Source organism: Stegostoma tigrinum, chromosome 42 (assembly GCF_030684315.1).
Source record: "Stegostoma tigrinum isolate sSteTig4 chromosome 42, sSteTig4.hap1, whole genome shotgun sequence".
In the NCBI taxonomy this organism is placed as follows: Eukaryota; Metazoa; Chordata; class Chondrichthyes; order Orectolobiformes; family Stegostomatidae; genus Stegostoma; species Stegostoma tigrinum.
Genome location: NC_081395.1, coordinates 8260504 through 8286101, shown reverse-complemented (window position 1 = coordinate 8286101; position 25598 = coordinate 8260504). Strand labels below are relative to the sequence as shown.

Genomic DNA, 25598 nt, shown 5'->3' with positions numbered 1-25598 from the left:
GTTCTGACCAATAAAGGCAAGCGTGCCAAATGCCTTCTTCACTGCCCTTTCTGCCTGCGACTACACTTTCATTGAACTATGCACTTGCACCTCTAGGTCTCATTGTTTGGCAGTACTCCCCAGGATCTTACCATTGAGCGTATAAAGTCCTGCCCTGATTTGCCTTTCCAAAATGCAACACCTCACATTTATCTAAATTAAACTACCTGCCACTCCTCAGCCTATTGGCATATTTGATCAATGTCCCGTTGTACCCTGAGATAATCTTCCTCACTGTCCATTACACCTCCAATTTTGGTGCCATCTGCAAACTTACTAATCATACCTCCTACGTTCACACTCAAATCATTTGTATAAATGATGTAAAGCAGTGGACCCAGCTCTAATCCTTGCGGGACACTGCTGGTCATAGGCTTCCAGTCCAATTCACACCCAGTAACAACGAGCAATCCGAAACAAAGGACTCAATTCATAATAACTGAACAACACAGCCAAGTCACATTTTCTCATGCCTCGAAGTTGGAAAGTTGGGGTGGTGGGACACCATTGTGTCACATTAACAGAGGCCTGGATGCAACCCAGCCCAGTGAGATGGAATTCTCTCTTCTCCACTGCATTGTTAATCACTAACGTGTGGGATGCAGTTTCCAGGGAAATCCAGTTCCAGTAATCCCACACAGAGAAGCCACAGTTGGAAAGGATGTGGAGGTGCCAGTGTTGGACTGGAGTGGATAAGGTCAAAAATCACACATCAGGTTATAGTCCACCAGGTCCTTTTGAACACACAGGCTTTTGGAGTGATGCCCCTTCCTCAGGTGTCCTCAAGACACAGAATTTATAAGTAAAAGATCAAAGGATTATGTTAACCCTAAATTGGCTAGCTGACTCCAGCCGGGGTTATTAAATACATTTGCATCAGTTGTATAGTCCTTTGATCTTTTACTTATAAATTCTGTGTTTTGATATTTCCTCTCTCATTACAGCAGAGGAATATGGGCAACGCTCCGAAAGCTTTGTGTGTTCAAATAAACCTGTTGGATCATAACCAGGTGTTGTGTAATTTTTGACAGTTGAAAATAGAATATTTGTCATAGTGAATAGATGTCAGGAACTTTAGAGTTGTGGATGGATCTTTAATCTGTAATGTATATTTGCCCTGGGAGTGTTGGTGGGACAGTGTAGAGGGAAATTTGTTCTGTATCTAACCCTGGTGTGTTGTTTTGTGCCTGGGAGTATTTGAATTGGAGAGTTTAGGGGGATCTTTAATTTCAGTTTAAAATAAAAGTAGACAGGCTCTTACTTTCAGTTTAAAGGAGTAGAGAGAGCTTTCCTGTATGCCCAACCCTGTGATTTGCCTGTCCTGGGACTGTTTGATAGAACAGTGTCGAGGGAGCTTTACTCTATATCCAACCCTGTGATGTCCCTGTCCTGGGACTGTTTGATGGGGGCAGTATAGAGAAGGCTTTAATTTGAGTTTAAAAGAGTAGAGGAAGTTTACTGTGTATCTAACCTGATGCTGTCCCTGTCCTGGGAGTGTTTGATGGGGACAATGTAAATGAAGCTTTACTCTGTAGCTAACCCTGAGCTGTACCTTGTTGTAGCAATTGGAACCAGGTAAATCTTGTTGACTATGAGATCCTTGATTGGGTTTGTTAATGTGGGCCAATCAGGAAAGCCCTGGCTTACCAATGTAAACAGGGGATATAAAATCTCTACAGTTCATGGCACTGACTCTGAGGTGGCTGACCACAGCCAAGGTACTGTGCGCAAGTAAATAAGAGGTGACTTGATGACAGGATACTGGTCTCCATGCAATTATTTCATTTGCCTGTAAGTGTTTGAAATTGACAATGTCGAGGAAGCTTTACTCTCAATTTAAATGAGTATAGGATGCTTTTACATTCAGTTTAAAAGAATAGAGAAGTTTATTCTGTATCTAACCCTTCATGTACCTGTCCTCCAAGTGTTTGATGGGGATAGTGTACCAGCAACTATACCTGTATCTAACCCAGTCCAGTCCCTGTCCTGGGAGTATTTGATGGGGACAGTGCAGTGGGAGCTATAGCCTGAATCTAACCCTAGTATTTGATGGGGACATTGTAGCCACACAGTGAATGCCTGAAACAGAAGAATGTCCCATTCCCAGTGTTGACGTTCAACTGACTGATAGAATGCTTTTTAAAATGCCTTAGAGCTCAGGTCAGGGTGTGTCTTATACACCCACTCTCGCTGCTTTCTGTCTGCAAGATTTCTGTTAGACATCAGTGAGGAATGTAACGTGTGGTCTCTCTGGTGCCTGTTGTTTGATTCAGTACCATGTCTGAAACTCTGGGCTTTTCAGGTATTGCGTGCGTGTTGCATGTGTGTCACAATCCTAAATCAGGTTGTATACTGACAAACAGCGCATATTTCTTTTAAATTGAATGGACCTGACATGAGATCACCTTTAATAAAAACCGAAAAAACTGCGGATGCTGTAAATCGGGAACAAAAACAGAAGTTGCTGGAAAAGCCCAGCAGGGTTAACGTTTTGGATCTGATGACCCTTCCTCAAATCACCTTTACTTTTCGCTGTAAGCACTTTCGCTCCTCTTTCTGCTGAATTTAATCACACTGCCTCATTAATTACCTGAATCTGGAATCTCTCACATCCTTCAGTTTTCTCTTATTGACCAAGCCCTCAAACCTAAGCTTAGTGTGTCACAATCACCATTAGAAAATGAGGATAGACTTTGTCTTCATGGCTGGGTTGAACAGGATCATGGATGCATTGTCATGTCAGCTCAGTGGTTAGTGCTCTCTAATTGTTGAGCCAGAAGTTGAAGTCCACGCTCAAGAATGGTGTATCGAGCCAGCAATAAGATGTCCAACAAAGATGCCACCACATGGAGAGGAGGGCGCCAGTGAGGTTACACTGCTGTGACAGAACCTTCTTTGCCAGAATGCATTCGTAAATGTCAGGATGACGGCATCCCATTTCTGAAAAATTTTTCTGAAGGGCCTAGGCCCGAAATGACAGCTTTCCTGCTCCTCTGATGCTGCTCGGCCTGCTGTGTGTTCATCCAGCTCTACACCTTGTTATATCAAGTATGGAGGGACTGTCTTGTGATGAGAGGTTGAGTAGATTGGGCCTGAGTTCTGAGGAAGGGTCACCTACCCAAAACGCTAACTCTTTTTTTTTCTCCTCCACAGATGCTGAGCTTTTCCAGCAACTTTGTTTTTGTTCCTGATTTACAGCATCCACAGTTCTTTTGGTTCTTAGATTGGGCCTGTATTTTTCAGCATATAGAATATTGCGAGGCGACCTTATTGAATCATTCAAGATTTTTAAAGGACTTGGCAGAGTAAATGTGGGGAAGTTGTTTCCCCTTGTGGGAGAGTCTCGGACCAGAGGATATAATCGCAGAATTAGGGTTCAGCCATTTAAAATAGAGTTGAGGAGGAATTTCTTCTGTCTGGTGGATAGGGAGTCTGTGGAATTCTTTACCATAGAAGGCTGTCAAAGTTGGACATTAAGCATATTCAAAGATAGATTTTTAATCAGTCAGGATTAATCAATGGTTATGGGGAAAATGCAGGCAAATGTAGTTGAGGATTATCAGATAAACCATAATCTCACTGAATCAAGAACTGCTGTGATGGGCTAAATGGCCTACTTAAACACATATGTTTTCTGTTCTTATGGTCTTACCCATGTGTGTTTAAAGCTGGAAGGTGGCATCGAATCTGCTCTCATGCACATGTCTGGCATCACTGACGTCAAAGGAATCCATGCCTCATTTACTTGTACACAGTTCAACTTGAGACCCCACTCTCCTGCTCCCCACTCCGAAGTTCACTTTCCTGCTCTCCACTCTATTTCCCCCACTCTCCCAGCTCTGCTTTGCCCCTCACTGCTCTGTTGGGCAGCAAAGTCAGATACTGCAAGTGCATGGGCTTCAGTGTATCCCTTGCAGTTGTGATGGCAATAAAATACAGCCTCTCCAGATACCCATGTACATCATCTACACTGGCATTTCAGTGCAGTACATAGCAAATACCGCACTGGCAGAGGTATCTTCCCCCAACCCCCACCAACATCACAACCACCTCTCTAATGCCATCGCCATCAGTCGTCTCAAGTGAATGTAAAAAAAATTCCCCTGTTACAAGCCTCCCTGTGAAACTTGAAAGGGTCCTGAAAAGATTTACAAGGATGTTGCCAGGTTTGAAGGGTTTGAGCTACAGGAAGGGGCTGAATAGGCTGGGGCTATTTCTCTTGGAGTATCAGAGGCTGGGGGGTGACCTTACAGAGGTTTATAAAATCAGGAAGGGCATGGATAGGGTGAATAGACAAGGTCTTTTCCCCAGGGTAGGGGAGTCCAAAACTATAGGGGCATAGGTTTAAGGTGAGAGGGGTAAGATTTAAAAGGGACCTGAGGGGCAACTTTTTCATGCAGATGGTGTTGTGTTTAAGGAACGAACTACCTGAGGTGGAGGCTGGTACAATGACAACATTTAAAAGGCATTTGGGTGGTACATGGATAGGAAGGGTTTAGAGGAATAGGGGCCAAATGCTGACAAATGGGACTAGATTAATTTAGGAAATCTGGCCCACGAGGATGAGTTGGACTGAAGGGTCTATTTCTGTGCTGTACAACACTGTGATTCTACGATTATCACTCACATTGTCACAAACCTTACCAGTTTCACAAACAGACTGTAAGAGGTTGCTTTTTATGTTATCTTTGAAGCGAGGACTGTATTTCAACACACAGTGGTCGCTAGCCCAAACAAGTTTTCATTGAGAAACAATGACTGAGAGTAATACGCAATTTTGTACGCAATCTTGACTGGAGTCTGCATTTAATCATCAGCTTTATAACACTCAAAGCTTCATAGAACCGATTCTGTCCAATGCTGCTCCTCGACGTGAGGAGGGTATTTGAAACTAATTTTTACAGTTCTTGGATAGGCTACAAGGAAAGGGTTCACACCTCATCCTGAACCTCCCGTCGTTTCTGTGGCCCCAGACATGACTCTGTGTTGCCTCCCTGATGCCAGGGTCAGCTGAGATACTGCAGGGAGTCCTGAAGGGGGAAGGTGAGAAAATGAGGTTGGGGTAAACATAAGTGGAGCGAGAGATGAGGTCTTGCCAGGCAGTAGATAAAAAGCAGGACCTCGAACGTTGAAATCAAAGGTTTTGATTGGCACTACATCCACAGGCAACCATTTCCTCCAGCAGCAATGCTCAGTCGCAGCAGTGTGTACCCTGTACAAGATGCACTGCAGAAACTCACCAAAGATCCTCAGACAGCACCTTCCAAACCCACGACCACCTCTATCTATGACTCTGAAACACATCACGTTATTTCAGCCATTTGGTTTGTCCTGGAATTACCTGGAATTATCCAGCCATTATCTTTCCACCTATATATTCTGTGCCTGTGTGCTTCTCTCCACTTCACCTGACGAAGGAGCGAGGCTCTGAGAGCTTGTGATTAGTTGGGCTTAGATTAGTTCACAGGTCGGCGCAACATCGAGGGCCGAAGGGCCTGTTCTGCGCTGTATTGTTCTATGTTCTATGTTCAAATAAACCTGTTGGACTATAACCTAGAGTCAGGTGACTTCTGACAACTTCCATCTAGAAGGGCAAGAACAACAGATATATGGGAATGCCACCACCTTCAAGTTCCCCTCGAAGCCACTCACCATCCTGACTTGGAAATATATCACCATTCCTTCACTGTCACTGGGTCATAATCTGGGAATTCCCTCCCTAATGGCATTGTGGATCAACCCTCAGCAGGTAGACTACAGCGATTCAAGAAGGCAGCTCACCACCACCTTCTCAACAATAACTAGGGACAGACAATAAATGCTGGCCATCCCGCGACGCCCATATCCCACAAATGAATAAGAACAAAAATTCTCAGGATTACTCCCTGTGCCATGGGCCTGTGAACACAGAAATAGGAGAATGGAGCTGATGAGTGCACAGCTTAAGTGTTGACGCAGGAGGGAGGGTTTTAGATTCCCGGATCACTGGGACCATTTCTGGGGAAGGTGGGACCTCTACAATCAGGACAGTGTGTAGAATGGTTCCCGCTCCTGACTTGTGCCTTGTGATTGGTGGACAGGCTTTGGGAAGTCAGGAAGTGAGTTACTTCCTACAGGATTCCCAGCCTCTGACCTGTTTTTGCTAGGGTATTTATATCCTTAGATACAATTACCTCTGCCATTTAGTGATGAAAATCCAAATTTCTATGGAATTACTTTGTAACTCCCACCTCTGACGCTGGAAGTTAGCTTTATGGCCATTTCAATGTCTCCCCTGCAGATTGCCAACTCTTTGGGTGAGGCTTCCAAACAAGGGCTCAAGATAATAAAGTGTGAAGCTGGATGAACACATCAGGCCAAGCAGCATCTCAGGAGCACAAAAGCTGATGTTTCGGGTCTGGGCCTGCAACGTCAGCTTTTGTGCTCCTGAGATGCTGCTTGGCCTGCTGTGTTCATCCAGCCTCACACTTTATTATCTTGGATTCTCCAGCATCTGCAGTTCCCATTATCTCTCAAACAAGGGCTTAGTCTGTCTGTCTTAATTGAGTGTTAAAGAGACTAACAAAGTCTCACACCAGGGAATTGAACACAAAGTAATCTAGACTGACATTCCCCGGTGCCAGAGTGCTGTGTCATTGAGATACAACTGAAAGCCTCACTCTCAGGTGACTGCAAAATACTGTTTCAAGAAAGACCAAGGGCATTCTCCCCAGTGTCCAGCAACACAACAGTCTTTGCACTTGTAAAGTACTGCAAAAGTGCTTTGGGACATCTTGAGATCATGAATTATGCTATATAAATACAAGTGATTTTTTTGTAATATTTCTTAACTGAATTTTGTTGCATGCTTACAGTTTGTTGATTTATTCTCTCCCTCTCACAGCCTGTAAAATAGGATATTACAAGGACACAGTAGGGAATGGAGTTTGCACAAAATGCCCCAGCAACAGTCATTCTGATGCTGAAGCCTCTGTCTCCTGCCCGTGTTTGAGTGGTTACTACAGGACTGAGGCACACTCTCCTTCAGCTGCTTGCATTGCCAATGGTAAGATGCACTAAGAATTGTCAGTGTTGGTGTGAGACAGGAGATATACACTGGAGTACTTTCTGCACAGATAGAATGTAAACATGGGAAAATGTTAGAAGCTGGATGTATCACGGAGGGGCAGCAAGAGCTGCTCTGTGCTTCCATGTGCTAATGTTACAGCTGCTCCAAATCACTGATTTTTCTGCGCAGTTGATGCTAAATTATCTTTGATGTCTTTAATCACAAAATACCAATCACACATCAGCCATGGCTCAATGCATAGAACTTGCATCTTCTGAGCCACAAGTTTGTAAGTTCAAGTCTCAGCCCCAAGAACTTGATTGCAGCATCTAGGTTGACGCCCCAATGCAGTACTGAAGGAGTTCTGCATAGCAGGAGGTACTCTATTGGGGTACTGAGGCAGTGCTGTGCAGCTGGAGGTGCCCCAGTGCAGCACTGAGGGAGTGCTGTATGGCAGGAAGTGCCCCAGTGCAGTACTGAGGGAGTGCTGTATGGCAGGAAGTGCCCCAGTGCAGTACTGAGGGAGTGCTGTATGGCAGGAGGTGCCCCAGTGCAGTACTGAGGGAGTGCTGTATGACCGGAAGTGCCCCAGTGCAGTACTGAGGGAGTGCTGTATGGCAGGAAGTGCCCCAGTGCAGTACTGAGGGAGTGCTGTATGACAGGAAGTGCCCCAGTGCAGTACTGAGGGAGTGCTGTATGGCAGGAAGTGCCCCAGTGCAGTACTGAGGGAGTGCTGTATGACAGGAAGTGCCCCAGTGCAGTACTGAGGGAGTGCTGTATGGCAGGAAGTGCCCCAGTGCAGTACTGAGGGAGTGCTGTATGACAGGAAGTGCCCCAGTGCAGTATTGAGGGAGTGCTGTATGACAGGAAGTGCCCCAGTGCAGCACTGAGGGAGTGCTGTATGGCATGAAGTGCCCCAGTGCAGTACTGAGGGAGTGCTGTATGGCATGAAGTGCCCCAGTGCAGTACTGAGGGAGTGCTGTATGGCAGGAAGTGCCCCAGTGCAGTACTGAGGGAGTGCTGTATGACAGGAAGTGCCCCAGTGCAGTACTGAGGGAGTGCTGTATGGCAGGAAGTGCCCCAGTGCAGTACTGAGGGAGTGCTGTAGAGCAGGAGGTGCCCCAATGTAGGACAGAGAGAGTTCTGTACAGCACAAGGTGTCCCACTGCGGTGCAAAGGGAGTGCTGTACAGTAGGAGGTACTGTCCTCCAGAGGAGATATCAAACAGAGGCCCATCTCAGGTGGATATAAGCATTCTGTGGCCTTTTTCAAGAAAGATAAGACTTGATATTTCATAACTGAAAGCACTAAAAGCTAGTACCCAGTCCTTATTAAATTGCTATTTTGTGGGAGCTTGCTGGGTGTAATTGGGCAGCTACATTTCAAAGGTTAATGGACTTTGAAAGTCCTTGATGGGTTGTATAGCAGTTTGCGAAGTGTTGACTTATGTCATTGTTGCAAATCTTTATTCTTCTCCCTTGGGAACACCAGAATATATGGTCCAATGCTGAGGCTCCCAATGGAGTTGAAGTTAAACTGTGAGATATCACAAATTAATGCATTAACATGTCTTTACGAGTGGCCTTCTTTACCTTTTTAACAATAGTGACAGTCTGTTTAAGTTAGAGTTTAAAAACAAACGCTGTTCTTCAGTCACACCAGTGTGTGATACGAACTGGAGGGATTAAAAGCTCCGAACCCCAGGTCTCCTGCACCCATTGGCTGGATCCAGGAGTTAGTAAGCCCGTTGTTTGGAGTGATGATGGTAGATGATATGAAACATCTGTGTTTCTCTGTATCCATGGGGAAAGTTGACTGTATGGTAAAGGTGACACAAATCTCTGGCCTACATTAGATTCCTAAAGTCAAAGCCCATCAAGTGGACCTCCATGGAGTTTAGTGCAAAGTTAACAGAGAGGTAACAGCTCTGAACAACTGGATTGTTCATCCAGACAATGTTCTGGGCACCCAGGTTCAAATCCTGTCATGGCAGATGGTAGAATTTGAATTCAATGAAAATCTGGAGTTAAGAACCCAATGATAACCATGAAACAATTGTTGAAAAACCCATCTGGTTCACTAAGGTCCTTTTAAGGATGGAAACCCCAGCAATGTAGTTGGTTCAGAAATGACCTAGCAAGTTGCTTAGTTCAATGGCACTTGGGGAAGGGCACAAATTATTGAATCCCTACAGTGCAGAAAGTGGCCATTCAGCCCATTGAGTCTGCACTGATCCTGCAAACAGCATCTCACCCACCCAATCAAACCCTCCAGCTGTGCATTACCCATGGATAACCCACTTAGCCTGCACAACTTTGGATTGTGGGAGGAAACTGGAACACCTGGAGGGAACCCCTGCAGACATGGGGAGAATGTGCAGGCGGTCACCTGAGGCTGGAATCAAAACTGGGTTCCTGGTGCTGTGAGGCTGTACTGCTAACTACTGAGTCACCCTGCTTGTCCTGCCAGTGATACCCACGTCACAGGAAGCACTAAAGTAAAAGAAATTTCTGCAAATGAGTTCCTTGTGGTGGTTAACTTCACTATATTAAATGCAGACAATGATTGGTGGCTAGCTCATTTGGAATGGGTGAAAGACATAATATGTGCATCTACTAAAAGCAGTTATCTTGCTTGTTAACACCCTTGCTGAAGTTTTAATTTTGTGTTTGTATCCCACAGAGACTGAGAATCAAAACCTCGTCACTAAAACTGTTGTACCAACTGTTGACAACGGAGATGTACAGCTGGGAGTCATACTGGCAGCCTTTGGAGGTGCGCTGCTGGTGGTAGCGCTATTCATTGGCTTGTTTGTCAGTTGGAGAATGAAAATGAAGGACAAGTAAGCATTAAATCCTTCTGAGGAACAGACTGACCAGGCACACAACTCCGACAGGAAGGGAAATGCAAGCAAGGTGCCTCACAGTGACACTCTGCAACCTGGTTACACTAGGCCTTTGAAAGCCACACTGATATGCCACTGATCTAACCCACACCCCTCACTGTAACACTCTCTGATATACCCCACACCCCTCACTGTAACACTCTCTGATATACCCCGCATCCCTCACTGTAACACTCTCTGATATACTCCACACCCTTCACTGTAACACTCTCTGATATACCCCACATCCCTCTCTGTAACACTCTCTGATATACCCCACACCCCTCACTGCAACAGTCTCTGATATATCCCACACCCCTCACTGTAACACTCTCTGATATACCCCACACCCCTCACTGTAACACTCTCTGATATACCCCACACCCCTCACTGCAACAGTCTCTGATATATCCCACACCCTTCACTGTTACACTCTCTGATATACCCCACACCCCTCACTGTAACACACTCTGATATACCCCACACCCCTCACTGTAACACTCTCTGATATACCCCACACCCCTCACTGTAACACTCTCTGATATACCTCACACCCTTCACTGTTACACTCTCTGATATACCCCACACCCCCTCACTGTAACACTCTCTGATATACCCCACACCCCTCACTGTAACACTCTCTGATATACCCCGCACCCCTCACTGTAACACTCTCTGATATACCACACACCCCTCACTGTAACACTCTCTGATATACCCCACACCCCTCACTGTAACACTCTCTGATATACCCCGCACCCCTCACTGTAACACTCTCTGATATACCCCACACCCCTCACTGTAACACTCTCTGATATACCCCACACTGATATGAAGCAGAGAAAGTGAATGGGAACCTAAAAGTAGGAGTAGGCAATTTTGCCTGTTGAGCTGTCTCTGCCATTCAACTGGATCATCGATGATCCTCTACCTCAATGCCTCTGCTGCTTAGATATGTTCTTCCAGTATTGATCTGCTTTTCTGACTGCTATTGAATGCTTCAGTTTAGCTGATTGATGCCCAGATAACAGAGAAAATGAATTTGTGAGAACTATACAGTGACTGATTAGAGAGAACAATTCAGTGGCAATATTTGAAAGAGCTGTGTAATCTTGGTATCCATTGCAACAGTTTTAGTTACCAAAAACATTGAAACCATTCTAAACTTTAAGTCAACTTGCATGAGTTGTCACAAGTTCTCTTTCCCTTCATTCGAGTATGAACCAATCATTTGAAGGTGATCCAATTAATCTCTCACATTTTTTAAATCCTGCAGCATGAAATTCTATGCATTCCAATGCTTCATCCAGTAACTAGTTAGAGCCAAATACTATACCCTCCCTGGATGTAAAACTTTGTGTATGTCTCTCACATATGCATGATGTCAGAGCAAAAGATTAGAATTTCCATATGCATGGGAGGCCTCCTGATTTTCTTTGTTTTTGATTCACAGGCTATAGCTTCCTGCCTTCACTCACTCACGTCCATATCTACCATTTCTCATTCCTTCAAAATATATTAATAAACAGGACAGTATAAAATCAGCAATAAGCAGCAGTTTTTAAAAGAAATCTATCCTGTCATGATACATATGACAAATTTTGTCAAAAACATGAGGCATTTTTGAAAAAGGTAGAAAGATAGAGAAGCCATGTGGCAGAGCTTGGAAAAATACAAAGAATGATTCTGTACAAGTGTTCATGGCTTAAACTTTCTATGGCTCAGTATAGTTATCCTCTAAATTATTGTGAATACAAAAAAAAATTATAGCTTGTTTATATCTGAATCCCTTGGTATCTTTGAGGAGTGTAGGGTATATCAGAGAATGTTATCCAGAAGCTTTGATAGATACATAGATACAATTAGAGTGAAGGGTATATCAGAGAATGTTATCCAGAAGCTTTGATAGATACATAGATACAATTAGAGTGAAGGGTATATCAGAGAATGTTATCCAGAAGCTTTGATAGATACATAGATACAATTAGAGTGTAGGGTATATCAGAGAATGTTATCCAGAAGCTTTGATAGATACATAGATACAATTAGAGTGAAGGGTATATCAGAGAATGTTATCCAGAAGCTTTGATAGATACATAGATACAATTAGAGTGAAGGGTATATCAGAGAATGTTATCCAGAAGCTTTGATAGATACATAGATACAATTAGAGTGTAGGGTATATCAGAGAATGTTATCCAGAAGCTTTGATAGATACATAGATACAATTAGAGTGAAGCGTATATCAGAGAATGTTATCCAGAAGCTTTGATAGATACATAGATACAATTAGAGTGTAGGGTATATCAGAGAATGTTATCCAGAAGCTTTGATAGATACATAGATACAATTAGAGTGTAGGGTATATCAGAGAATGTTATCCAGAAGCTTTGATAGATACATAGATACAATTAGAGTGAAGGGTATATCAGAGAATGTTATCCAGAAGCTTTGATAGATACATAGATACAATGAGAGTGAAGCCCGATGGACAGTGAGGAGGATATGAAGCGGTATCACGTTGATTTGGACAAGTTGCATGAATTGGAAAATGCATTGGCAGATATAGTATAACATGAATAAGTGTGCGGTTATCCACTTTGGTAGGAAAACACAATAGCCAAGTATTAGTTAAATGATGATAGCATGGGAAATATCCATATACAAAGGAACCTACTGGGTGTCCTTTCACACTGGTCACTAAAAGCAAGCATGTAGGTGCGGCGAGCGGTTATGAAGTTAAGTGATATGTTGGCCTTTACTGCAGGAGGATTTGAGTTTATGGGCAGGGATATCTCTACCATAGCTGTACAAAGCCTTGGTGAGACCAGACGTAGAGTATTTTGTCTCCCTATCTTAGGAGGGATACAGTTCTGATAGAGAGTACAGCAAAGGGTCATCATTGGGATGGCAGGATTGTCACGAGAGGAGAGACTGAGTTGGCTAGACCAGGAGTTCAGAAAAAAATGCTGGGACGTGCATTTCATAAAAAATTCTGACAGGCTGCAGAGGTTGAATGCAGGGCTGATAAGGCGGGTTTATAACAACAGGACCCTGTCTCAGGATATAGGACAGGCCATTTGGAACTGAGATGAGAAGAAATGTCTTCACTCAGAAGGTAATGAACCTGTGGAATGCTCTTTCACATGAGGCTGTTGAGGCAAAGTCACTGCACATACTTCAGAAACAAAAAGATTTCTAAACACTGAATGGGCATGGGGAAAGCATAGGAGTGTAGTATTGCAACTGAGGTTCGGCCCTGATCACACTGAATGCTGGAGTGGGCTCGATCTGCCAAATGGCCTACTCCTGTTCCTGTTTGCTTCATCTCAGATAAACACAAGAATGAAAGAGGAATAGGAAAGAATTATTATTGGGTTGGAAACTGATGGGTGAGAAGAAGAGAGAAGTATCATGACACTGTCTTGGATCACAGAGTGCATCCAAGCTGTTCTTTTCAGATTTGGTTAAATGCAGTTAAGAGAAATCTCCACAACAGCAATTTTCTTAAATATGAACATTTTTGAGTAATAATAAAAGACAAAAAAGAAAGGAATATTTATTAAGTAAATAAAAAGAATGAGAAAGGGAGGAAAGAAACAATAAACCTCACGCCCTTCTGCATGTCGTGGACCCCTCAATTGGTGAATGGTCTGAAGGCTGAGGTTGTTCCTGGCTCCATTCATGATCCCAGTCCAAGGGGAAGTCCAGAAAGAAACAATAAGCCTAACACCATTCTGGCCGTCGGGGTCCCCTCGATCGACAGCTGGTCTAGAGGCTGAGGTTGTTCCTGGCACCATTCATGACCCCGGTCTGAGGTGAAGTTCAACTCTTGGAACGAAACTCTCTCTCTCTCTCTTATGCCATGTAACAAACAGCCAGCACAGGGAAAGAAGATACAGAAGTCAAAACTGCTTGCTAGCACAGAAAACAGCTACAGAGAAACAAGCTGCAGGTGTCATCTTCGGCCCATACAGGAATGTTCACAGCGCTCATTCAAGGTCATGCAGCTTGTCAAGTATTTTCCCATCCTATGTAATATGTTTTCTCATGCAGCTGTCAAATATCACCATTAACTCATAACCTTTAGGCCCATCCTATGCAGATACCAACATGAGAGATTGGGTTGAATCGCCAGTATTTAAACTGTAGACTCAATGTATCTTAAGTAAATTCTATTATACATATAAACCATTGGAATTTATAATGGGAAAATTTGACTCAAAATATGGGACGCCAGCTTGACAGCAGGAAGTATGTTCTTGCGGGTAGGATGTGTATGTGAACATAAGATTTTAACATGTCATAGATATCTACATGTCCACATAATTCACTTCCCAGGTGTCAAACAGGAACAAAATTGCAACTGGTGCCACTCCACACAGGAAGGTCCTACAGGAAGAAAACTGAAGAGGGCCGATGTAAGTCATTGGATTAGTCATAAGTCCATAAGGACTTCTGTATAAGTACTCAGGTAGACAGGAGTCGCAGGTAGACAGGGCAATGAGGAAGGCTTTCAGCATGCTAGCTTACACCGGTCAGAGCATTGAATATAGGAGATGGGATGTCTTGTTGCAGTTGTACAAGACATTCGTGTGGGCACATTTGGAGTAGTGCATGCAGGTCTGGTCGCCCTCTGCAGAAAGGGTATTGTTAAACTAGGAAGAGTGCAGAAATGATTTACTAGGATGCTACCTAGACTGGAAGGTTTGAGCTATACACAGAGGCTGGGACTCTTTTCCCTAGAACGTAGGAGTCTGAGGGTTGATCTTACAGAGGTCTATAAAATCATGAGAGGCATACATAAGGTAGGTGGGGGGAAAGCTTCCCCATTGTAGGGGAGACTAAAACTAGATGGCATAAGTGTAAGGTGGGGGGAGAGATACAAAAGGGTCCAGAGGGGCAACTTTTTCACACAGACAGTACTGGGTGTCTGGGACAGGCTGCCAGAGGTAGCAGTGGGGATGAGTACAATTTTTTCATTAAAGAAACATTTGGACAGGTACATGGATGGAATAATTATGGAGGGATGTGGACCAATTGCAGATAAATGGGACCCGTTTAAGTTGTGAAAACTGGGCAGGTTGGGAAAGTTGGGCTGAAGGGCCTGTTTTCATGCTGTAAACCTCTATGATTCTAAATCTAAGTACTCATTTCCTTCCTTCTTTCTTACCTGTCTCAGTGCTTGTCTACCATTCCTCTTCCCCCACCCCGACCCTGTTCTCTCTTTCTCTCTAACATGCTGTCTTTTCTCTGTCTTATTGTCATTGCATCCTCCTCTGATTGTATCTTGCCTTTTTTCTAGTGCAGCATCTAGGTATCAGTAACTCTCTGAAGCTGAATCTGAAGAAGGTGATGATTGATAGGAGCTCTCTGTCCCTGGGTCAAATCCTTGGTGAAGGTATGTGAAATTGAGTTTATCCAGCACCTGTCACAGTGCTTTGCAGCTGATACAGCACTTCTGAAGTGCAGCCACTGATCGTAACACTGAAAACCTGGCAGCTAATTTATACACAACAAGCTCCCACAAACAACAATCAGACAAACTGCTTTAACGATGATTTTGAGAAATAAATATTGACCAGAACACCAAAGAAAACCCCTCTTACACATTTACAATTAGTAACCACAGAATTTTTTTTGTTCGGCTGAGAAGGCGGATGGACCTTACGTTATCACCCTCAAAATACATTAACAGAGAGTGTCAAAGTGGATTATATACTCATGTCTCTGAAGTGTGACATTTTTAAAATGTATTCTTTATTGAGACATGGGCATGGCTGGCATTTATTGCCCATCCCTAACTACCTTTAGACTAAGTGGTTAGCCCATTTCAGAGGGCTGTTAAGAGTCAAGCACATTTGCTGTGGGTCTGGACTCAAATGGAGGCTGGGCTGACTAAGGACAGCAGATTTCTCTCCCATATAAGATTCCAGGAATTGAATTCAAATTCCACCAGCTACCACGATGAGATTTGAGCCCATTTCCCAAATGGATTACTAGTCCATGGGCATGAACATCACACCACATCTCCCCTCTCAACCATAGCATTTCCAACCCAGAAGTAAAAGATGCTACCCACTCTGTCTGTAGCTGACACCTAAGGCAATAAGTGATATCCTATGCTCAGATTACAAAGATTGCTGCCGTGCTAAGCAGCACGTATGTGATGATTGTCCACAAACTGAGGAACCTTTCCTGTACATCTCCAAAAAAGCCAAGGGCTGTTATGATTAGACCTTTGTTTCTGATCTTTTGCTTCATGGCCCTCACCTTTGTGTTTCTCCTTAATTCAATGTATGGTTTCATTTCCTCCCATCTTTCCCTGATGGCATCGTCTTGCCATGCTACAGCTCGGGGGGCACTTGAATCCTTCCAGGACCTCTGTGTCTGAGCCTCCATTCATCATGGGGGCATCACAACAGCCAAACTTGATTCTGTCATGACCTGAAATCACTGGGAAAAGATCAGGTGCAGGAACTCTGGTTTCCTCCCCACTCCCACCCCTTCACCACTGCCAAATGTTTGTCTTTCTTCTCCCTATTAACATAGGAACACTCCAAATGATCACTCTCCCTCAAGCACAGTCTTACCTGAGATTGGCTAACTTGGTACAGGCTAGAGATAATGGGAACTGCAGATGCTGGAGAATTCCAGGATAATAAAATGTGAGGCTGGATGAACACAGCAGGCCAAGCAGCATCTCAGGAGCACAAAAGCTGACGTTTCGGGCCTAGACCCTTCATCAGAGAGGGGGATGGGGTGAGGGTTCTGGAATAAATAGGGAGAGAGGGGGAGGCGGACCGAAGATGGAGAGAAAAGAAGATAGGTGGAGAGAGTATAGGTGGGGAGGTAGGGAGGGGATAGGTCAGTCCAGGGAAGACGGACAGGTCAAGGAGGTGGGATGAGGTTAGTAGGTAGATGGGGGTGCGGCTTGGGGTGGGAGGAAGGGATGGGTGAGAGGAAGAACAGATTAGGGAGGCAGAGACAGGTTGGACTGGTTTTGGGGTGCAGTGGGTGGAGGGGAAGAGCTGGGCTGGTTGTGTGGTGCAGTGGGGGGAGGGGACGAACTGGGCTGGTTTAGGAATGCAGTTGGGGAAGGAGAGATTTTGAAACTGGTGAAGTCCACATTGATACCATATGGCTGCAGGGTTCCCAGGCGGAATATGAGTTGCTGTTCCTGCAACGTTCAGGTGGCATCATTGTGGCACTGCAGGAGGCCCATGATGGACATGTCATCTAAAGAATGGGAGGGGGAGTGGAAATGGTTTGCGACTGGAGGTGCAGTTGTTTGTTGCGAACTGAGCGGAGGTGTTCTGCAAAGCGGTCTCCAAGCCTCCGCTTGGTTTGCCCAATGTAGAGGAAGCCACACCGGGTACAGTGGATGCAGTATGCCACATTGGCAGATGTGCGGGTGAACCTCTGCTTAATGTGGAATGTCATCTTGGGGCCTGGGATCCATTACTGCATCCACTGTACCAATGTGGTATACTGCATCCACTGTACATTCCACATTAAGCAGAGGTTCACCTGCACATCTGCCAATGTGGTATACTGCATCCACTGTACCCGGTGTGGCTCCCTCTACATTGGGGAAACCAAGCGGAGGCTTGGGGACCGCTTTGCAGAACACCTCCGCTCAGTTCGCAACAAACAACTGCACCTCCAGTCGCAAACCATTTCCACTCCCCCTCCCATTCTTTAGATGACATGTCCATCATGGGCCTCCTGCAGTGCCACAATGATGCCACCTGAACGTTGCAGGAACAGCAACTCATATTCCGCCTGGGAACCCTGCAGCCTAATGGTATCAATGTGGACTTCACCAGTTTCAAAATCTCCCCTTCCTCAACTGCATCCCTAAACCAGCCCAGTTCGTCCCCTCCCTCCACTGCACCACACAACCAGCCCAGCTCTTCCCCTCCACCCACTGCACCCCAAAACCAGTCCAACCTGTCTCTGCCTCCCTAGCCTGTTCTTCCTCCCACCCATCCCTTCCTCCCACCCCAAGCCGCACCCCCATCTACCTACTAACCTCATCCCACCTCCTTGACCTGTCCGTCTTCCCTGGACTGACCTATCCCCTCCCTACCTCCCCACCTATACTCTCCTCTCCACCTATCTTCTTTTCTCTCCATCTTCGGTCCGCCTCCCCCTCTCTCCCTATTTATTCCAGAACCCTCACCCCATCCCCCTCTCTGATGAAGGGTCTAGGCCCGAAACGTCAGCTTTTGTGCTCCTGAGATGCTGCTTGGCCTGCTGTGTTCATCCAGCCTCACATTTTATTATCTTGGTACAGGCTATTCCAGATGTGCAGGGCTCAGTACCGTATCAGGCAGAGTTTCAACAGCAGCCAACAAATTTTCCCAGTGAATTCAGAGGACGATGATCTTCATGGCTACTGGAACAGTATTAGCGGCTGACGTCTCTGTCTCTTATCCTTGGTGTTTAGGTGAATTTGGCTCAGTGTACCAGGGAACACTTGTGCAAACCACTGGCATCAATCAGAACGTTGCTGTTAAGACAATGAGACGTAAGTTGAAAAAAACCGTAAAGTCAGATCTTGAAGAATTTAAGACATGATACAATGGATTAGGATAACATCTGGTGAAAAGGTATTTGGAATTAAGGTGTTTGAATGATGGGACATTTAATCTGTTTGGGATTTTATACGTGAAAGTGGATCAGAAAAGATTTGATCTATTGGAATCTATGGAATATGAGTGAACTAGAAGTGGCTTGGATTCTAGACAATAGCAGCGAATGGGAAGGAATTACCCAGTTGGGATTCTGTGCGGTAGGAGTGAACAGGGAGGAATTTGATGAAGGGGGGAATTTGATCTGAAGATTTAATCGTACCACTTGAAATGTGTTGAACATTTAAATGTGTTGGCTTAGATAGGATGTTTTTACTCATAGCATATCGTTCTAAAATAAAACATTGCCTCATTTCAATGCTGCCAATTCTCCTGTGTTAGAGGTAGCAGAAACTGCAGATGCTGGAGAATCTGAGACAACAAGGTGTGGAGCTGGATGGACACAGCAGGCCAAGCAGCATCAGAGGAGCAGGAAGGCTGACGTTTCAGGCCTGTTGTTGTGTTGTCATGGAATTAACAAAAGCATTCTGTTTGATTTGAAAATGAGTTTGAGATATTTTCCATCAACCTGCTCAGTTATGTTATGTCATACCCCTGAAGCTGATAGGATATGAATCGACCCATCCTCCCAACCCGAAACGTCAGCATTCCTATTCCTTTGATGCTCCCTGGCCTGCTGTGTTCCTCCAGCTCAACATTTTGTTATCACTGACACCAGCATCTGCAATTCTTGCTCTCAGTATATGAATCAAGGCCTTCTGGCTCAGAGACAGGGACACTGCCACTATATGTATAGTGGAAGAACATTGAAGATGTGAAAGTGGCCACACAAGTAGTTAGGATGGTAAAGAAAGCGTATAACATGCTTGCCTTTATTCATCAGGGAATTGAGTACAAGAGTCAGGATGCCATGTTGCAACTTTATAAGTCTATGGTTAGGCCACGCTTAGAGGATTGCATTCAGTTCTAGTTGCCACATTACAGGAAGGATGTGGAGGCTTTGGAGAGGGTGCAGAAGAGGATTAGATGGTGCTTAGATTAGACGGTTTTATTTATAAGGAGAGGCTAGAAAAACTCAGGTTGTTTTCTCTGGAACAGTGGAAGCTGAGGAGAGACTTGATAGAAGCCTATAAAATCATGAGAGTAGCTCCATTTTCCAAACGGTCTTTTCCTAAATTCCTGCTAACAATGCTCATCAAACTCTTAATGTCTAGTTAATCATGTGGTTAAGTTTTTAACTAAATGGGTTCATAATAAAATAGCGACCTAATAAAATAGAGCAATGTTCAACAGCATGCAGCCATGAGCTGGCAGCTGTGGGTAAATGCAGAGGGTGACAGAACTGTTAATTAAACGATACATGAGATCGTTTCGATCTAGAAGCCAACTTACCTGCAGGATAGCAAAGGTATGGAATAATCAGGCTCACGTCTACACAAAGAGGTTGTTTACTCACTGAATCTTTGAGCTTTAAAAGAAGCCGTTAAAACAGGACACCAGACAGGGGATTGACATACACAAGTCAGGCGTCAACTGTTATGTCAACCACCTTATTCAAAGTTAAGAGAAAACAACAATTGTCTGAACAACAAGGCAACGCGGATATAGGGCTGTTGTGGTGCAGTGGTATTATCTCTACCTCTGGACCGAAAGTACAGAGTTTCAAGCCCTTCTGCTCCAGAGGTGTGTAATAGCATCTCTAAACAGGGTTGATCAGGAAAGTAACTAGGAAGCACAGAGAGATCTTGTGGTGCAGTAGTATTGTCCCTACCTTTGAGCCAGGAGACCTGGGTTCAAGTCCCGTCTGCTCCAGAGCTACGTAATAACATCTCTGAACAGATTGACTTGAAAATATCCTGTAGTGCGATGGCCCAGAAGGTCTGGATTCAGCTCCAACTGTGGAACGCTGTTGGCCACAGAGATCTGTCATTGATATTATTAAAAAGAACATATTGATTAGGAAAATATATATTCTGAGGAACCTGGGGCTCTTGGTGGCAGTGAAGGGGTACCTATCTCTGGGATAGAAGGCCCAGGTATAAGTCCCACTTGCTCCGGAGATATTCACTTGAAACAAAGATACAGATTGTACCCCTGTAATCCACCAGCCTCAGAGTCGGATGTCAGAATTTGTAGGACTATGGGAGATCACGTGTCAGGGTCTGCACAAGAGTTTTTTGTAATCAATTTGCTGTTTACAAATTGCTGTGCAATATAAAATGAGATATGAAACAATCATTTTCAAGAATATACATGATCTCTTTATCTGTCAGCACAATTCCAGCTGCGTTTTCAGTGTTGCAGACTTTAAACTGCTCACTGCTCTATGTGAGTGTGAACTGGGCATGTGCAGACACAATGACCTCATGACCCAAACGATAACCTTGCACGGACCAGCAACACTGCCACTTGTAAAAGGTAAAGATCGCATGTTGTGACAAAATCCCCAGAGCGAGTGGGACTTGAACTTGGACCCTCTATCCCAGAGATAGGTGCACTACCAATGCTCACTGTACCATCAAAGATCACTTGGAATCTAACTCAAACATCTTTATTGAAAGGTTCATACTGGTGCAGCTTTTCAGAGAGTCGGGCACAGAGAACTGCGGGTTCTTCAGAAAACCTTCAGAAGCAGTGCGGGTCTTTTTTGAGGTTCACCCTGAGCAGCTCCATGATGCAGGACTCTGTGCTCTAGAGTCTATACCCCGGCACAAACGTCAACTGTGCCTGGATGACGATCAACCCGGGGAAAGACACTTTTTGGTCCGCCTGAAACCCGTTGGTCTTCCAGAGCAAGGAATTGACCTTGACCGAATGTTGCCGACTGGCACCTTCTAAGGTCCAGGACTACGTGCTGAGGGATGCAGTAAAGCTTGGGGCAGCTGCTGCCAAGCAATGTGGGGTAAGACCAGTGGCTGAGGTCTTCTTACTGAAGCAAACTGGGGATCCATTCAGTTATCAGACTTTCCCAATACCTCAAATGTATGTAAATATAGTTTTGTATATGTAAGAGATGTCTTTGGTTTGTTTGGGATAAAGTTAAACTTCAAAGTTTGTTGGTTTTCTTGTTATGCTACTACATAGAACTGAACTGAATTTATTAAAAATTATGATAAAGGTATATCTTTGAAATAAAAAAAAGAAAACCTTTAAAATCAGTGAGGGTACTGGGCCACAGAGATTGCTGGACCAGACAGTGCCAGATTAACCAGGTATAAGCTGTATAAGAGATAGTAGGAACTGCTATCTGAGATGACAAGGTGTAGAGCTGGATGAATGCAGCAGGCCAAGCAGCTTCATAGGAGCAGGAAAGCTGAAGTTTCGGGCCTAGACCCTTCTTCTGAAGATGAGTCTGGGCCTGAAACTTCAGGTTTCCTGCTCCTATGATGCTGCTTGGCCTGCTGTGTTCACCCAGCTCTACACCTTGTTATCTCTATAAGCTGTATAGGCAGTGTTTACAACAGTATGGAATGAGCAATGTGACTGAGAAGTTGACAAACTCTATCCACAATGAAGAGACATCTGGAACTCTGTTTCACTGCAGGCATAACTTTTGAAATGACCAATCTGGCCTGAAAATGAGTTAGGACCACAATTAATATTCCATTCTGACGCATCTTTCATGGGATTACACTGTTTCGAAATCTTCTCATTGTCTTTCAGAGGGACTCGATTCAATGCCAGAGCTGGAGTCCTTCCTAAGGGAAGCAGAATTGATGCAAGGCTTCGAACACCCAAACGTCCTCAGACTTATAGGTACGAAGCATAGAAACAATTTGCCAATTGCATGTGTTTTCATTTGGGAAGCTAAGGCAATCCTGCTTCCTAATACTACCCTGCCTTATTTTGCTGGTGATCAAGGAGAGGAAGGGGGTCTGCAATGAATCTCAGTGCAGGCAACAGTCAGCAAGGGCCTGAAATAAGGCTGAGGGCCACTTGTATCAGGCAGAGACAGTTAGAGGAGGCAGTCCAGACATCATCCAAAGGCCGTACTTTGAATAGGTGTTTTGACCAGGTGAGATACTTCCTTTGCCTCTCTAGCAGTAAGAATGACTGTGTAGAAATCAAACATAAAGGTCTTCTAAGACAAAATTGTGGCTCTAACAAGGCTGGAATTTTATTGCTTATCACAAATTGAAAAGCTGCATCTTCACCACTACAGCAGTCTTTGGGTGAAAATGATTCCAGGATTTTGACCTGGTAATGATGGAGGACATGCCCAAGTCAGGCTAATATGTGCATTGGGATTGGAGGGGAGTTTGGAGGTGATGATGGTTGTTTGAAAATGATGCTATTGTCCAACCTCCGTGGCTGCAAATTTGGGAGGTGCTGCTATTTTGTTCCAATTTTGGTCTCCGGCATGTGCAGAATAATTTTCTCCATGACTACCTTATATTAAGGGTAGGACAGAGTATTTGTTACGAGTTGTAACTGACGATTGGTGTGTGGAGGTGGGCGTTGGTGGTTCGAAGTGAGATAGGATCAAATGACTAGCTTTCCCTTATCTATTAACTGGAAAAGAGTCCCCAGGATGTGGTATATAAGATAAGCGGCATGGACAGGGGGGATAGAAAGCAGCTGTTCCCCCTTGTTGAAATGTCAGTATCAGAGGACACAGTTTTAAGGTCAAAGACAGAAGGTTTAGAGGGGATTTGAGGAAACGTTTTTCATCCAGAGTATGGGGGTATCTGGAATACACTGTTTGGAAAGGCAGTCGAGGCAGAAAACCGTACAACTTTTAAAAAGCACTTGCATGAGCAATTAAATGTCATAATATTCAAAGCTACGTGTCTAGTGGTGGAAAGTGCGACCAGTGTATATTTAGTACAGTTTTGGCAGTACAGACTTGATGGGCTGAACAGCCTCCTCTATACTGTCTGATTCTGTGTGAGTAAACTTTGAGTCTAAATTAGGCTTTACAGAGTTCAAAATCTTAATAGAATTAATGAGAAAGAAAAAGAATTTTGTGATTTTAGAATCACGGAATCTATACTGCACAAATGGAGGCCATTTGGCCCATCGTACCTTTACCAGATCTATGAAAGAGTTGAATATTAGTCTTACTTCCCTGCTTCTTTTAATAGCCTTGCAACATTTTCCCATTAAGATCTATTCTGTGCCCTTGTGAAAATTCCTGAATCTGCTTCACCATCCTTTCAGCCAGTGGAATTACAAATCAATATTTGCTGCAATATTCTCTTCACCTTGAACTGAATTCTTTTGCTGAGTGCCTTAAATCTGTGTCATTAATTCTTAATTCCCCTGCCAATGGGACAATTTGTCTCTGTTCACCCTCATCAAAATTGTTCCTGATTAAACCTCCACTTAAACTTGGAAGGTCTTGCTTCACTTACACCGGGCTGGTAAGACCACATCTGGAGTACTGTGTAGAGTAGTAGTCACCCTATATTAGGAAAGATGCTAATGTGTTGTGTTATAAACCAGATCAGACCCCCTCAAAATATTTTAAGGTGGATTAGAGCCTAATTGTTTCTTATTTTAAAGGCAAATGTAAAGTGTCTCAGATGTAAAACAACTGCTCAAACTGCTCGATGTTAAGCAAAACAGAATTCATCTGTGAATTCTGCGTGAAAAAGTTGCCCCTTATGTCCCTTTTACATCTTTCCCCTCTTAGCTTAAACCTATGCCCTTTGGTTTACTACTCCCCTATTCTGGGAAAATGACCTTGGCTATTCACCCTATCCATGCCCCTCATGATTTTATAAACCTCAATAAAGTCACCCCCTCAGCCTCCGACACTCCAGGGGAAAATAGTCCCAGACTATTCAGCCTCTCGCTATATCTCAAACCTTCCAATCCCAGCAACGTCCTTTTAAATCATTTTTGCACCCTTTCAAGTTTAATAACATCTTTCCTATAGCATGGAGACCAGAATAGAACACAGTATTCCAAAAGATGTCTCACCAATGCCCTGTACAGCCGCATCATGACACTCCACCTCCTGTACTCAATGCACTGACCAATAAAAACAAGCATACCAAATGCCTTCTTCACCATCCTGTCTCCCTGCCATACCTTAAATGAAACATTTTTAAGGCAGAGGAAGACAGATTCTTGATAAGTGAGCAAGTCAAAGATTATGAGGGTAGGCAGAAATGCCGGGGAATCAGATCAGCACAATCTTGCTGAATGGTGAAGCAGGCTTGAGGGGCCAAGTGGCCAATTCCTGCTCCTAATTCACATGTACTTATAAACATAATCACTCTGCTTGTGTCTCTACATGTATTTGAGGTCTTGCATGCCATTCGCTATTGCATAAATTTCTTCTGAGCACTAAGAGTCACAGAGCGGCACAGTAGCTCAGTGGTTAGCACTGCAGCCTCACAGCGCCAGGGACCTGGGTTTGATTCCAGCCTTGGGTGACTGTCTGTCTGTGTGGAGTTTGCACATTCTCCTCGTGTCTGCATGGGTTTCCTCCAGGCGCTCCAGTTTCCTCCCACAGTCCAAAGATGTGCGGGCTAGGTGGATTGGCCATGCTAAATTGCCTGTAGTGTTCAGGGGTGTGTGGGTTATAGGGGGATGGGTCTGGGTGGGATGTTCCAAGGGGCAGTGTGGATATGGTGGGCCAAAGGGCCTGTTTCCACACTGTAGGAATCTAATCTAATAGAGTCATACAGCACAGAGTCAGACCCTTTGATCCATACTGACCATAATCCCAAACTAAACCAGTCCCACCAGCCTGTGCTTGACCCATATCCCTCCAAACCTTTCCCTATTCATGTACTTATCCAAATTACTTTTGAACATTGTAACTGTACCCACATCCACCACTTCCTCTGGAAGTTCATTCCACACATGAACTGCTCTCTGTGTAAAAAAAAATTGTCCCTTGTGTCTTTTTAAAATCTTTTTCCTCCCACCTTAAGAATATGCCCCCAGTCTTGAAATCTCCCACCCTATGGAAAAGACAGCAGCCTTTCACCTTGTCTATACCACTCATGATTTTATAAACCTCTTCAGGGTGACCCCACAGCCTCAATTTCTTGGACTTTAACATTTTTCCTGAAGT

The 25598-nt window shown here is 44.3% G+C and overlaps 1 protein-coding gene across 1 annotated transcript in view; it reads left to right on the top strand.

Moving 5' to 3' along the window:
* The window catches only part of LOC125449197 (tyrosine-protein kinase Mer-like), a 43112-nt gene that overhangs the window by 7131 nt on the left and 10383 nt on the right, over positions 1 to 25598 (top strand). Inside the window, exons 4-9 of the mRNA XM_048524874.2 lie at positions 6923 to 7084; positions 9770 to 9929; positions 14313 to 14392; positions 15277 to 15372; positions 18424 to 18504; positions 22232 to 22324. Of these exons, the coding sequence (XP_048380831.1) occupies positions 6923 to 7084; positions 9770 to 9929; positions 14313 to 14392; positions 15277 to 15372; positions 18424 to 18504; positions 22232 to 22324 (672 nt within the window). The remainder of the gene's footprint in view (positions 1 to 6922; positions 7085 to 9769; positions 9930 to 14312; positions 14393 to 15276; positions 15373 to 18423; positions 18505 to 22231; positions 22325 to 25598) is intronic.